The sequence below is a fragment of the Contarinia nasturtii genome, unplaced genomic scaffold (assembly GCF_009176525.2).
Source record: "Contarinia nasturtii isolate CC-2019 unplaced genomic scaffold, AAFC_CNas_1.1 Cnas_scaffold_1500, whole genome shotgun sequence".
In the NCBI taxonomy this organism is placed as follows: domain Eukaryota; kingdom Metazoa; phylum Arthropoda; class Insecta; order Diptera; family Cecidomyiidae; genus Contarinia; species Contarinia nasturtii.
The window spans coordinates 816,745-830,121 of record NW_022198836.1 but is presented as its reverse complement, the minus strand read 5'-3'; the positions used below and the strand labels follow the sequence as shown (position 1 = coordinate 830,121).

At 31.8% G+C, this 13,377-nt stretch overlaps 4 protein-coding genes across 9 annotated transcripts; all 4 read right to left on the bottom strand.

Moving 5' to 3' along the window:
* Positions 1-577: 577 nt before the first annotated feature.
* On the bottom strand, positions 578-3,722 carry LOC116346378 (ankyrin repeat and LEM domain-containing protein 1). Its single transcript, XM_031776392.1, has 9 exons — positions 3,597-3,722; positions 3,429-3,532; positions 3,240-3,281; positions 1,998-3,146; positions 1,827-1,937; positions 1,543-1,751; positions 1,184-1,298; positions 1,015-1,109; positions 578-932 (listed from the first exon to the last, which is right to left on the bottom strand). Exons 1-9 carry the CDS (start codon positions 3,668-3,670, stop codon positions 705-707), a joined length of 2,127 nt encoding a protein of 708 aa, XP_031632252.1. The 5' UTR covers positions 3,671-3,722; the 3' UTR covers positions 578-704.
* A 67-nt stretch (positions 3,723-3,789) lies between these two features.
* Positions 3,790-5,476, bottom strand: LOC116346379 (inactive peptidyl-prolyl cis-trans isomerase shutdown-like). Its single transcript, XM_031776393.1, has 4 exons — positions 5,333-5,476; positions 4,826-5,268; positions 4,644-4,737; positions 3,790-4,581 (listed from the first exon to the last, which is right to left on the bottom strand). Exons 1-4 carry the CDS (start codon positions 5,383-5,385, stop codon positions 4,044-4,046), a joined length of 1,128 nt encoding a protein of 375 aa, XP_031632253.1. The 5' UTR covers positions 5,386-5,476; the 3' UTR covers positions 3,790-4,043.
* Positions 5,477-6,275: 799 nt separating this feature from the next.
* On the bottom strand, positions 6,276-11,750 carry LOC116346361 (leucine-rich repeat flightless-interacting protein 2). 6 transcript variants are annotated; one of them, XM_031776367.1, is made up of 7 exons: positions 11,279-11,750; positions 10,621-10,945; positions 8,228-8,521; positions 7,784-8,147; positions 7,569-7,718; positions 7,270-7,454; positions 6,276-6,651 (listed from the first exon to the last, which is right to left on the bottom strand). In XM_031776367.1, the coding sequence occupies exons 2-7, from the start codon at positions 10,705-10,707 to the stop codon at positions 6,541-6,543; spliced, it is 1,191 nt and encodes a 396-aa protein (XP_031632227.1). In that variant the 5' UTR covers positions 10,708-10,945; positions 11,279-11,750; the 3' UTR covers positions 6,276-6,540. The 6 variants fall into 6 exon arrangements, with proteins under 6 accessions (XP_031632227.1, XP_031632228.1, XP_031632229.1 ...); XM_031776368.1 differs by having other exon boundaries at positions 10,621-10,892; XM_031776369.1 differs by having other exon boundaries at positions 10,621-10,840.
* A 678-nt stretch (positions 11,751-12,428) lies between these two features.
* Positions 12,429-13,368, bottom strand: LOC116346393 (histone H1, orphon-like). The gene is made up of 2 exons (XM_031776418.1): positions 13,067-13,368; positions 12,429-12,935 (listed from the first exon to the last, which is right to left on the bottom strand). Exons 1-2 carry the CDS (start codon positions 13,203-13,205, stop codon positions 12,667-12,669), a joined length of 408 nt encoding a protein of 135 aa, XP_031632278.1. The 5' UTR covers positions 13,206-13,368; the 3' UTR covers positions 12,429-12,666.
* Positions 13,369-13,377: the final 9 nt, after the last annotated feature.

Genomic DNA, 13,377 nt, shown 5'->3' with positions numbered 1-13,377 from the left:
AAAAATAAATTTTAATTCGATATAAATTCATGTAGAAAAATGTTTACCATGCATTTTGCAACCGAAAGCAAAAAAAAAAAAACATTGTTATAAACATAACCCAAGGAACAATTGTTAGCGCAAATCACCCATTACCAGGCCCAAGTTTACGGTCGAATTTGGGGTAGCATTCGTGTGTAGTTTCAGTCAATTTTACCGTCGCAATGGAAAGAAAAAAAGAAAAGAAAGCACAATTCAATTAGACTGATATGAAAAAATTGACTTGATTCATAATCATCATTATGCTATTGTATATGCAATAGACTCCACTTACCGAGTACAATTTATACCAAGAGGTACTCGTACTTTGGTACTCGTTTATAAACGTTTAAGTCATATATTAATACGACGTAATTTCTTCTTGCTTCATTTCAAAGACTGTTCAAATGGTACGTTAATGATCATTCAATGAACAAAAAAGTGACCGTCGTTCTGTGCACGCTATACTTTTTTTAATGAATTGTAGATCATTAGGCTAGCGATGTGAGTGCTATTGCTAAGAAATGAAACCAAATAATAAAACATGTTTCACTTTAAATTATTTTTGAATGTGTGTGATTTTATTATCAACCGATACGGTTATTGACGGGACTCATTTGAATTGATAAAAAAGTTTATAAATAGCATTTTAATTGATAACATTTGTCAATTATAAATCTGACTTCCTATTTAATGTCGTTTGGGCGCAGCTGACTCTCTCCCTCAATCATAAAAACTTGAAGAGCTTTGTACAGCAGTAACACTCCCAACTTCTTACGATCTCGCATTGACCAAGATTTAACAATTCCATAATAATCGCCTCTTTTGATATTGGTAAGATTTTCCACGCCCACACAGTCGATGATTGCTGCTTCACGTGTATATGCCTCAACTGGTGTTATGTTATGAAATACCTATTGAGAAAATACAAAAATATATTATTAAATTACGATTACGAAAAAACGATTTTTTTTTTTAATTTTATTCGTCAATTACCGGTAAACAAATGACACCCTTATTTGATTTCCATATGTCGATAATTCGTGCAAGTTTCAAGGACTCTGGCATTTTTTCCACATCCAAACTATTATCTGTAAGAGAGATTTTGCGACGGCAATAATAATAAGCTTGTGACTCTTTCTACCTTAATATATTAGTTAAATACCACGATAAATTTTAATAGCATCGTACAAATGGTGAAACGGTCTACTGCTTTTCCCTTTACCAACATAAAAAATGGCTTTTAAGAAACGACACCACAACTCTGACATAGGAATAACCTAAAAGTCAAATATTGTTTTACATATGAACGGTTGAGTATTAAAGTGAGCTCAAATCCCGATGAAAATAAAGGAGCAACATGACATTTTTTGTATGGAGTTGTTATTGTAATTACAATAACAAATCTATGTAAAAAAAATGTCATGATGCTATTTTATTCTCATCGGGATTTGAGCTCACTTTACTCTCCACCCATTCATATATGAATGATTAAGTGATTGCATTTTTTTTTAAATTTTATACCTGAGAATCGGCAAGAATATTTTCGGCTATTCGGGGATCGATCAACAAATAATTAAAGCTTTTTTTTAAATTTCCTTCGCGCATATTTTTCGTTTGGCTCGATTGAAAGCTACTTATCATTTGACGTTCCAATAGCGAATAGTCGATGTTTATGAAATCCAGTGAGTCGATTTCATTTTTCATCGTTTTTTGTAATTCAATTGAAAAATCTAACAAACAAAGGAAACATTTAACATTTTCATTAAATTGACTTGCGTTAAGCATATAAATTTGACTGCACTTACTACATATTGATCCTTGTTTTGAATGCTGTGTTGATTCCTGAGGACGTCGTGAACGATGGTATCGCACCAGTCTTCTCAAGTATAAGCGCTTTGTGTTTTTGGTAATTGGACCTGGATTCGATAATGTTGTTACATTTAATTTCCAATAAATCGATATTAAAAATAAAATACCTGGTACATCTCCAAATGCTTTCAACTCCTTTCGTAAATCATCTGTATCATAATCGGTGGGCAGATCTGTAACTGTACCACTTTCCGAAGATGTATTCAAGTTGATAACGTCTTGATCTGTAATTTTTTCTCTAATGGCTGCGGCCATAGGATTTGCTAGCAATTTGTTTTCGTAGAACAAAATATTTTGTTCAGGATCAAAATGTTCGTACAACTCTTGTGTCTGAAAAACTACATCAGATCTCTTCTTTAAATCAATATTTGTCAAACTCTTTTCTACGGTGGCCAATTCATGTTCGTCAATCGCTGTAATAAAGCTGTCTTCGATTTCAGTACATTGTTGGTAACCGGTTGACTTGACTGGTATAACTGTTTCTAAACTTTTTTGAGATGATTGAACCGATTCCACTTCAGCCATGTTATCAGATAGGAATGCCTCAAATTCATCTTCATTTACGGGTAAAAAAGATGTTCTTTTACGAGATTCATTTACTTTGTTTCGCCACAAGTGAATTAGTGAATTTTTTCGACTTCTTTTCACTACCATTGACAAGTGTTTTTCAATATTGTCTTCGGTCAATTCAAATAGATTTTTCACAAAGTTTTTCTTCTTCTCCTTGTGATCCTTAGTAGCATCATTTTCATCACTATCGCTTATCACAATAACATTATTGTCATTGGTCTGTCCGTCTGTACATTTTGTGAATTTAACTGTTTCAACATTTACGTACTTTGGGCGACGACGACAATTAACATTCACTAGAAATGGACTGGCTTCATCAAAATTAAAATTTGTACGATTTGGCGTCAAAAGTTTGTCATTATCACTATTCTGTGTCATGTCCAGCTGATGAAACGATTTCATGACAGTGTCTAATCGTTTGTTTAGCACTCTCTCGCTTCGATTTTCAGCGTATTTCGCATCGAGTTTTTTCTGAAGCTTCTCTTCAAATACATAGTTTTGAAATATTGGTATCAGATTATAGTGCTCTTCTATTAATGCATGCGAAATAGGCGTGTTATTGTCATTATCAACGATCGAAAGATCAGCTCCATGATCCAATAACATCTCTACGATTAATGTCCTATTCCAAATCACTGCAATGTGTAGTGGCGTTTCGCCTTCGATGGTTTGAATGTTTGGGTCACCTTGATTTCCAAAAAATAGATAAATTCATTTATATTAGATAGCTAAACTGATAGTATAGAGCAGAAAATAAAATAAACGAGCGAAAGATATACCATTGTTCTTCAAGATTAGTTTCATTACAGCCTCGGCAAATTCTGTAATAATTAATAATAATTTCAGTTTTGGTGCTGAACTTTTTTTTCTGATTTAAGCATCACACAAAAACCACCATAATTTTCTTTATTCATGACGATTGTTCATGTTGTTTTGCCACTGATCAGATCATAAACTGACATAATTACCTGTGTTTTCCATTCCAGCAGCATAGTGAATAGGAGCTATATTATATTCTGGTATCAGTAAATTGGGATTTGCATGATGTTCGAGCAATAACTTTTGCGTATTTCTAAAAAAAATCCAGAATTTCTTGAATGTATATGCATCAAATGCAAGAAGTAAATAACACAAACCTATAATTTTCATCTTCAATTGATTCAAGCAGACAAGTTGCTAAAAATATATCTCGATGCTTTTGTAAAGCCATCCTTTTACCACAACACCACAATTAACTGATTTCAAATAAAACATTTATCGATTGACTTATTTATTTACTTTATTAATTGCATGGAATATTTTTTAGCCGAATCAATCTGTCAACATCTGTTGAATATAAACAATGTTGTGTCGGTTGACTTTTATTATTATTATTTAAATATATAGTAATATGGAGAATTGGAGATTACAAAGAGGGCGCTGAACGCACCCTAGAATTCAATATTTTTAATGGAGCTTTTTTTAACGGTTGATTTTTTTCGTTGTTTTGATACGATATTATGAAAATTACTTTTTTTAATGATTGTGATGAAAAATAAGTTCAAATTAGAAACATGTTGATAAGTATTCAATTACAAAAATGTTCATTTTTGCAAAGATTCAACTTTGGCCTTCAGGTCCAGGGCCCGTTTCCACATTTCTTGTTGTTCCTTTTTATATTTTGCATCTTTTTCCAATATCTCAGCCAATGTTTTGTTGACCATTTCATTTTGAGGTTCGATTTGCTGTGCTGCTCGTAGCAACTTAATTGAACGACCAAAGGTTTCTTCGATGTTACTCAAAGCAATGGCTTCATTCAGCATAACTGACACATTTTGACTGATGTTTGAACGCCGACGCAATTCGTTGATCATCAAACAGCATTTTTTCCAATTTTCTACTTGGATGTAACAATCCGCAAGCTGAATATACAATTTATTGATGAACGATTGTTGCTCGGTCTCTTCTTTTTCATCTGCAACTTGGCACCATTCAAGTTTGCGCAGGGCCGTTTGACTTGCCGTAATCGCATATCTATATCGTTTGTTTTTTATATGGTCCAACGATTTTTTGTAAATCTCATCAATTTTATCTTTGATGACATGGAACTTTCGTTGATCTTCTTCAGATATTTCATCACACCTATAATCGAGGGTAAATCGATCATTTGTTAATGTGTTTTTAAATATGGATATTATACTCACGCGTGTTCATCACCAATTTCATCAAAACTAATCAGTTTTGCCACAAGCAAAACATCACTTTTAGGTTTTATTCGTGGTGGACATCCCATCTCACCTTAAAAAAAAAAAACAAAAATATTGTTGGGCAATTAAAGGAATTAAGGCCTGAAAATCAAACAAAACATCAAGACAATTCAACTTACCAAACATCAATTTGTAATCGATTACAAATTGAGCCTCCTCTTTTTTGCGCATCGTTTTGACCGCGATTTGAATTCCGATCAACATTTCAGATATTTCTGCTGTTATCGGTTTCGTCTTTGAGTCAAATGCATTCGATTCGTTTTCGAAAAACATACTGAACGTCCATTCGATGCGACAATTATAAGACTGCATCACCTCACCCTTTCCCTCGCTAATGATGCGCTTGTAAATTGATGCGCTACCAAATTTATTCGGAACATTTACCATAAGTGTTTTTAGTTCAGTGAAACTTTTCTTCCATGGCGATAATTTGCTGTCAAAGTCTTCATCCAGCTCACCGTCATCATCGTCGCTTCCTGCATCGTCGAAAATCTCTTGATCAATGGTTTCGGCCATGCTTTCTTGGTTAATTTTGAAATTGGAACCTGTTGACAACAAATCCCTGTAAAACAAATAAATTAGCAAATGTTAATTAATTATAATTTCGAATTATTGAGGTTATTTACTTGAAGCGAATGGCATTTTCTAGCTCTATGGTCTTTTCCATTTCGTTGGCCATGTTGGAAATAATTCAGTTTTTTGCTGTGTACTCAAAATTGTTGTGATGATAGAACTAACCAACTTAAACAATAAATGACATTCAAAGCGATTTGTTCTTATTCGCAACGTCATTTTCAAAATGTCAAACTTGACATTTATAATTATCTCTCGATTTTTGATTTTTTTTTCGTTTTATTTTATGTCAAGTTGTTTCGACTTTTATAAACTAATCGTGAATAGGAATTACAAAAATATTATTGAACCCTGTTGAAGATGACAATACAATTCAAAATATTAAGATTATATAGAAAAACGACAATTTATTAAATGTTTAAACAAAATTGGTATTTATTTTACGAAATATCAAAACTTGATCAAAACTCCTGCAAAAATACACACTAAAATAATAATAATATATAGTTTGCTACACTGAAAAACGATTTAAATAGTTGACAAATCAATTTAATTTCGATTTGGCTGCAGTATTGCAAATGAAATTAAAAAATAATGATCATTTTAGTCAAGATTAACAAATCAGATAATGTTTCACAACATATTTGTGAGGCAATCTGACTGAATTTTATAGTAAATCTGAAAATTTTCACTAATTCATTACCAAGTTTTACAAAATGATTTAATGGATTTATTGATCCCATCATTAGGAATTAAAGTAGATGCAACCCCATCCGATTTTTGTACAGCCGGTTATGGTATTATTAATGTTTGATAGTTTTGGAATCAAGTATTCATACCACGCACCAGCTTTAGCTATCATGAAGTCTGGCTATTTAGCGTGGACTTCCGTATTATTTAACAGATTTAATGGATTTCTTTGGTAGGTGTATGAGTATTGTTGCCATAGAAAAGCAAAATTTGCGATGATTCTGATTATTAATCGAACAATTTTAATTACATTTAATGTTTTGCTTTATTGATGGATAATTAACTAAATTTATATAATAATGCATATATAAGACACGTCACAAAACGTTTTTTTTTATGTTAATGGCAAATCTTTTTTCTAAATCCATTTGTAATTTGGAGATACTATTTGAACGTAGATGTGAAAATGTAGAGCAATAAGCAGCACTAAATTGGCACCCTAAGTTAATAACTTGACTGATATTTTCATTTGAAAATAATTGTTTTGTTCGTTTAATCAGTTTTTTGTAGATCATAATTCTTTAAGCAATGTGCTCTTTGCATTTTTCAGTTTATCTAAACGTTTCAGCAAGTGATTATGAGATGTTTCCAGCTCCTCAAGTTTTTCCATCATTTCGCGGTTCTGTAAAATCAATAGAAATAACATATTTAGACAATATTTTCATAAAATATATGTTGATTTGGTAAAGGAAAAACAAGAACAGAAAATTAAATGATGTCATCAACACTGACATATGTAGTAGTAAACACATGAATTTTGTAAATTAGGAGATGATCAGTTAACAGATGAATACGTTAGAAACGAACATGGGAATGTTTTTATACCTATAAGAAGAAGCCATAAGTGTAATACTTTCATTTTGGCTCAAAATATAAAAATTAGAATATATTCAATTGAATTTCGAAGATTCCAATTTTAATATTAATGTTGAATTGTTTGTTTTTTTTTTTTTTTTTTAATTAGAACAATGACAAACAACTGGTTTTCACATTCAAATAAGTGAATTACTGTCGCACTTTGGGAGAAAAACTCACTGTTTGTATTTCAAATAAAAATTTGAAGAAAATTGCATCATTGCAGGTGACATTCGTCCCAGATTTGCGTAAGTATGGGCTATTGACCACAATTAAAAGAAATTAATGGTCAATTCAAACAAATACAAGTAGTATATGTCCTTCAGCTTTATACTTAATATTTTGACCGAATTTTTTGCTTGAAAGAAAATAAATGTGATTTTACCTCTCGCTGAAGTTTTCGTCGCTCAATTTTCAATTCGGCCTCAACTTTTTCAGCGGCGTCTGCTGTGCTCTTGTATCGAATAACTTGAGTCTCAGAACGTGCTAGGCTTGCTTGTAAACTAGCTATTTCCTGTTCTGCTTTTGTCAACTTATACTTATAGTCTGCAATTAATTTATTTGCTTCTCCTGCATTCATAAAAATATATAGAAAAAAAGACAGTATAAAACACAGATATACATGTGACCAGATAAAAAATAGCAAACAAAAAAATAATAATAATGGTAATTGAAAAATATTACTTTGTGCATCTTCATAGTCTTCATCATCGATTGGCCCGTTTTGTGATCCAGATCGCCTTTGTGTTTTCGCACTAATTAATTGTTGATGGAGCTGCTCAATTTCAGTTCTTAAGGCTTGTTTCTCTTCAGTGAATTTTTTCAACCGTACATCTAAAAAATGTTTTAATGAAAACACGTTATTTTCAAATCATGGCTTATACACTCAATACACATACCTAAAGAGCCTTGATGAGTGTCTAATAATTGAGCATTTTCTGCACTGACTAGAGCCCGCTTTGCATCCGAACCGTCTTCATTTTCAATTGAAACTATTGTCAGACCTTCATTTGCAATTAAGAAGTCACGCTCGTGTAGTTGACCTTGAACTAATCTTAAGTCTTCCATAAGTTTTTCATTTGTTCGTTTTAATGTATCGAATTCTCGACATTTTTCTTTGTGCTCACGATGCAGTTGTGCATGTATCTCATCCATATCCTCCACTTTGTCTTTCAACAATTGAATTTGATATGTATTCGATGCGCGTTCATTGTCCAATTGAGCATTAGCTATCATTGCTTTTCTATACCGTTCTTCTAAATCCTGTTATATTTTTCGAATTCGCATTTAGTACAATTACTTAATTTCAATTAAATAATGAAATTACAAATATAAATAAATACCTTTATTTCTTGTTTTATATCGCGAAGACTACGACCTTCTTCTTCTAATGAATCTTCACTACTGCGACGTGATGACATTGTTCCACTACGTAATGCACCCAATGCACCCAATGCACCCGAAGACATTGTAAAACGTGTAGATCGCGCTGTTGGATCTAAACCAGCTGCTGTTTGCATATCAAAAGCTCGATCTGCATTTTGTTCCTGTTCTTTCTGTTGGCGTTCAAGTTCACGCATGCGAATGTCACGCGCTTCTGCCCGGGCAAGTCTTCGCTGTGCCAAACGTGCTTCGGCCTTGAGATGTGAAGAGAAAATTGTACCAAAAAAATTCAAAAAAGTTTCATTTCCTTGTATATTATTCACTTGTAATATGATAAATGTAGACTTTAAGTAATACAACAAAAAATCAACATATAGATTTGTTAAAACCGAGGCCATCCCAAAAACAACGTATTTAAACAATAATTTCATCATTTGATAATGAATTGAATTGTGTGTGTAAATAAATTTCAACCACCGTTAATGAAGCAATATACCACATCCAACAATGTATTATCCACTGGAAATGACTCGAAAACATTATAGACTCAGTAAGAATGAGACCTTCCTTTGTATTGATCTCATATTAATTGTTAACATTAAAATTAATCGCTTTAACACATTTTATCACCTGATGATACCATTATTAGTTATGAAGTGAAGATTTGTTTGTATTAAAAAAAACCAGCGCTTGTAATATATTTATAAAATATAATGTAACATACGATTTCGTTGGCTTTGCCCAAAAAATCGAAGATCGGTTCATCCTCTTCGGCATTATCATCGTTTGTATCAAGTGTTTCTTTATCATGTAAACAGTTAATTGCCATCGTTGATGAATCGTTTTCATTTAGTATGTTATGGCTGTCAATGTGTGTTTCATTGGAATGACATTTTGTTTGTATGGTTGGAATAGTGTTGACTGTTTCACTGTGTAAATTTAATTTCTGATTGCAATGATTTTCATGTTCCGAAACAATATTTTTCCCAATGTTTTCGTCTTGTTCTTGATCTGAATCTGAACCATCATCGAGATCACTTGAATCGATTTCAAACAGCTCTTTTTGTTCGTCTAAATTAGTATCAGGAATGTAGTCTTCATCATTTTCACAATCAGATTTACTGTTATTGTTGTTATTGTTTTCATTTTCAGAGTGCGATAATTTTGACGAAGATAAATCCATCGTGTTAATCTGTTTGAAACCGGTTCACAATACAATCATAAGAAAAACTGTCCAATTTTTGAAGTTTTGAATCAATGTTTATAAAATCGAGAAAGAATTACAAAACAATAAGAAAAATAATGTAACAAAGTTGGCAATTGCAATTTTATGCAATCAATGTTGCTTGATATTTACTAACTGCATGAATGGATAATTTCTTCTTTTATGTACATTGAAATAATCAATTTATTGTTATTTTCGATGTTTGATGTTGGACGAATCGTCATCAACTATGAGGTCATCAAAACCTTGTAAAACGTGTAGATCTAATTACTTGACTGGTTGAACACTTGTATTGGTATTTTGGACTGTTTCTCTTTGGGATACTCAATTGAACATATACTCAATTTTCTCTGCACTATAAATGTAAATATCGCAAAATAATCACAAACATCTCAATTCAAACAAAATAATTTAACATTCGCGAAACAGATTTTTTTACTAAAAATTTCTTCACCATATAGTATGACACATTTTTCAATGTTCCACAATAGTATCGACGATGATGACGGCAGCACAGCTAACGAGCAACTGATGTATTGACAAATAATACATGTGTGCAAAGTGTGCTCACACATGAAAAAAGTTTACTTTTAAGCATAAATAAACGAAATAAATGCATTGTCTGTTTTCAATACATTCAACAGATCAAAGTTGGAAATAACAATCATTATCAAACTAAATAGATAAATTTGACATTAAAGCAGAAAAATAATGTTTAAGAAATTCATTGATTTATGACTATACAAGGGCAACCGCAATGCCCACAATCGAAGCAAACATTGGATACACACACAAATGCACATGCGAGCATTTTACACTATAGCACTAAATAAAAACAAATAAAGCTGAGCGCCAATACCAGAAGAAATTAAAATTAAACAAAAAATTACTTTTATCTTATGGAAATGTATGTGTGTGTATGATATGTATATATGATTGATTCAATGTAGAATGATGTTAGGTGGTTTGAACGTAACCGCTATATTTTCAATCGTTTTATGTTACATCGGTTATTGTTTGCTGAGAGAAGAAATCAGCAAAAATTACCGTTAGATTATGTGGTATATGTGCATGTCGTCGCCGCCACACATTTCATAGGATAATGTGGTAAAATGTGTTTGAACTTACCTCTTTAGCAATTTGATCTAATGCCTGATCTTCTACATTGCTGCGAGAAGTTCCACGACGCCTTCCAGCAGCGCCGGGACTTTCCATTTTGAATTCTTTTCGCTGGTTATTTGGTTCTATCCACAGCTATGTACTATGACTTTAATCTTGGTTAAACTGGACAGTTATCGCTTTTATTTAACAATCGAGTTGTCGCCGTAAAACACTAATTACTGTATCTCTAATTTATGCAGAATGGCATTGATGAGTATGATTTTTTATGATTAGAAAATCTTGGATTGTGTGCGAGAAAAAAGAATTTAAGAAAGATATCCAGAATTCAATTCTGTCCAGTTTGAATACATGGAAATTTAAACAAAAAACAAAAGAGTATGTAGTTTCGTGTGATATGTATGCAAAGTGGAAATTGGAAATTTGAAAGAATCTTATATTTTCTAAAACAAGCAACATACAGCATTTGCACAAGTAAATTGGAAGATAATATTCAATTGATGAATAAGATTGATACATAAATAAATTTTCAATTTTTTACAAAACAAACATAACAATCGAAGAAAATAGAAACCAAAACTAACAATATATAGTCTCGTTGACGTTTTTATCTCAACACCATTATTTCACTTTAATTTTATGTATGACATAAAAGCAACATATCTACCTTTGATTTGTTTTGGTTACAGCAATGTAAATTAAATATTATGCATCCAATGGCGATGAAAAGCTATCGTTTTCATGTAAAATCAGAGATCAAACTATTTTACATATTTTCCGAAAATGTTCAAACGATCCACCTTCGTAAATTCACTTTTTTTCTTCTATTTTATTTTAACCACAATCTTTCTGCCCAAAACAGCATAGAGTCAAAGATGTCGCTCACTATGTATGTATGTTCGCACTTCGATAGGATCTCAATAAACTATTTGAAATTTTTATTTCAACCAAAAATCAATTTAATGTTATTGATTTATAAATCAAAATGAGTTACTAATGTCTTAACAAAAGATCCAAGCATCCAATAACAGAAAGTAATCTTCTTCTAAAAGTTTATTCATTTCGAAACGAAATTTGACATTATAACATTATTTTTCTTGAGCACAGAGAGAAAACTACACATATATCATCAGATAAATTGATTTACATTTTCCGACACAAGATTTTTGAAAAGAATATTTTGATTTTTCAAAAGAAAAAGATCCACTTTTAGATCGAATTGAAAGAAGAAAAAAAAAACTAAACCAGTGGGCTGTCAAATACGTAGCAAAAATATTTCTTCCTTTTATATATTTTCGGCTTCTTTATTTCATCTTTTTGGTTTAGTTTGTTCCACTCAAACAGCTCATGTGTGAGTGTGAAATATATATATACATATGGAAACGGTTCATGTCAGTGAATATGTGTGTGTGTGTGTGTATGCCATAAAAATAAATGCAAGTGAAAATATTATATACATACTGAGTAGTAATGTCAAAACAGTTTCATGGTTTTAACATATTCACGAATGTGTTCATATATCTTCACAATGTGGAGACAATGAACATAAAGATCTTTTTTTCATTATAGCGCCATTTCAATTTGAAATTGTGTTGATTTCTTACCATTCAATTTTCAATGTATACTTGGATCATGGTCGAACTATAAGCTCTTCTTTTCTTAGAGTCAAGTAATCTCTTGTGAGATCCCGTTAATCCTTTATTTCAACATGAAAAACTATATGCGACGCAATAACAATTTTTTTTCTTTTTAACCAGTAATGATTTTATTTACGAATTTAATATGAACATTTATTCAGTATTCCTTTGAATATTTATCGATAAATATTATTTTCTTTACGGTAATTTGGATTTGGAAAATATTTCTCTAATCACAAAATATCTAATAATCTTCGAAAATGTTTTTTTTTTGTCTAGAATTTTTTTTTTTAAATCATTTCACGCTACAGATTTTTTTCACTTTTTGTTAGTTATATCAATATAACTTACTAAAATTAATCAAAACTTTTGTCTGATGGATACGAATACGGCTATCGAAATAAACGATAGAGACGCTTCATTTCACCAATGCGAATCGATTACGGTAACTGATTTCATCTTCTTCTGAGTCCACCATACGAACACGGCCGGCGTTGAATTCATCGCTGATGCATTTTTTGATGTTTTTTTGTATGCGCTTGTTCTTGTTCACATCGATTTTGTAGGTTGCAGCAATGAAATTGCGAATGGCTGCCAATGTATGACCCTTTCGGTTTTTCAATGTTGCGAATGCATCTTCCACCATGATCGATGTTTTCGGATGAGTTGGAGCCGGTTTCGGAGGAACTGGATAAGAATGAAAAATATTCACAAAATAATCAAAATATTTTTTACATTGGAAAAATTCTATGTATGAGAAAAAATTGTACACTTAAAACAGAATTGGATTGGAAAATAGTACACGGTTTTCTACTAACCTTTTTTAGTGTTCTTTTTGACTGACATCTTAGCAACCTTTGCAACAACTTTTGGCGATTTTTGTGTTTTTGCCACCTTTCGAACCTTTGCAGCCCGTGGTGAAAGTACACCAGTTTTTTCGGTCTTAACTTTTGCCATTTTGCACAAAATAGTTGGCGCCAAATATCACAACTGAGATATGGTTAAAGATTTTGATTGTCTTAACGGTACTTCCGTTGAAGAACTTTTGTAAAATACGTCTTTATGCAGCGAGAGTCACCGGTAGAATGTGCGTTTTACTTCAACACAGTGCAATGAAAAGGCACGAATA

What these genes read in the sequence shown, in the direction of transcription:
- LOC116346393 (XM_031776418.1), bottom strand. Translation starts at nt 13,205, where the DNA reads ATGGCAAAAGTTAAGACCGAAAAAACTGGTGTACTTTCACCACGGGCT. An exon ending in CAAAAAGAACACTAAAAAAG is followed by an intron (nt 12,936 to 13,066) that starts GTTAGTAGAAAA and finishes ATTCTTATCCAG; the next exon opens with TTCCTCCGAAACCGGCTCCA.
- LOC116346361 (XM_031776366.1), bottom strand. Translation starts at nt 9,450, where the DNA reads ATGGATTTATCTTCGTCAAAATTATCGCACTCTGAAAATGAAAACAAT. An exon ending in TGGGCAAAGCCAACGAAATC is followed by an intron (nt 8,522 to 8,991) that starts GTATGTTACATT and finishes TCACATCTCAAG; the next exon opens with GCCGAAGCACGTTTGGCACA. An exon ending in AGACTATGAAGATGCACAAA is followed by an intron (nt 7,455 to 7,568) that starts GTAATATTTTTC and finishes TTATGAATGCAG; the next exon opens with GAGAAGCAAATAAATTAATT.
- LOC116346379 (XM_031776393.1), bottom strand. Translation starts at nt 5,385, where the DNA reads ATGGCCAACGAAATGGAAAAGACCATAGAGCTAGAAAATGCCATTCGC. An exon ending in GAAAATGCCATTCGCTTCAA is followed by an intron (nt 5,269 to 5,332) that starts GTAAATAACCTC and finishes TTTGTTTTACAG; the next exon opens with GGATTTGTTGTCAACAGGTT. An exon ending in CGATTACAAATTGATGTTTG is followed by an intron (nt 4,738 to 4,825) that starts GTAAGTTGAATT and finishes TTTTTTTTTAAG; the next exon opens with GTGAGATGGGATGTCCACCA.
- LOC116346378 (XM_031776392.1), bottom strand. Translation starts at nt 3,670, where the DNA reads ATGGCTTTACAAAAGCATCGAGATATATTTTTAGCAACTTGTCTGCTT. An exon ending in ATTGAAGATGAAAATTATAG is followed by an intron (nt 3,533 to 3,596) that starts GTTTGTGTTATT and finishes GATTTTTTTTAG; the next exon opens with AAATACGCAAAAGTTATTGC. An exon ending in AGCATTTGGAGATGTACCAG is followed by an intron (nt 1,938 to 1,997) that starts GTATTTTATTTT and finishes TATCGAATCCAG; the next exon opens with GTCCAATTACCAAAAACACA.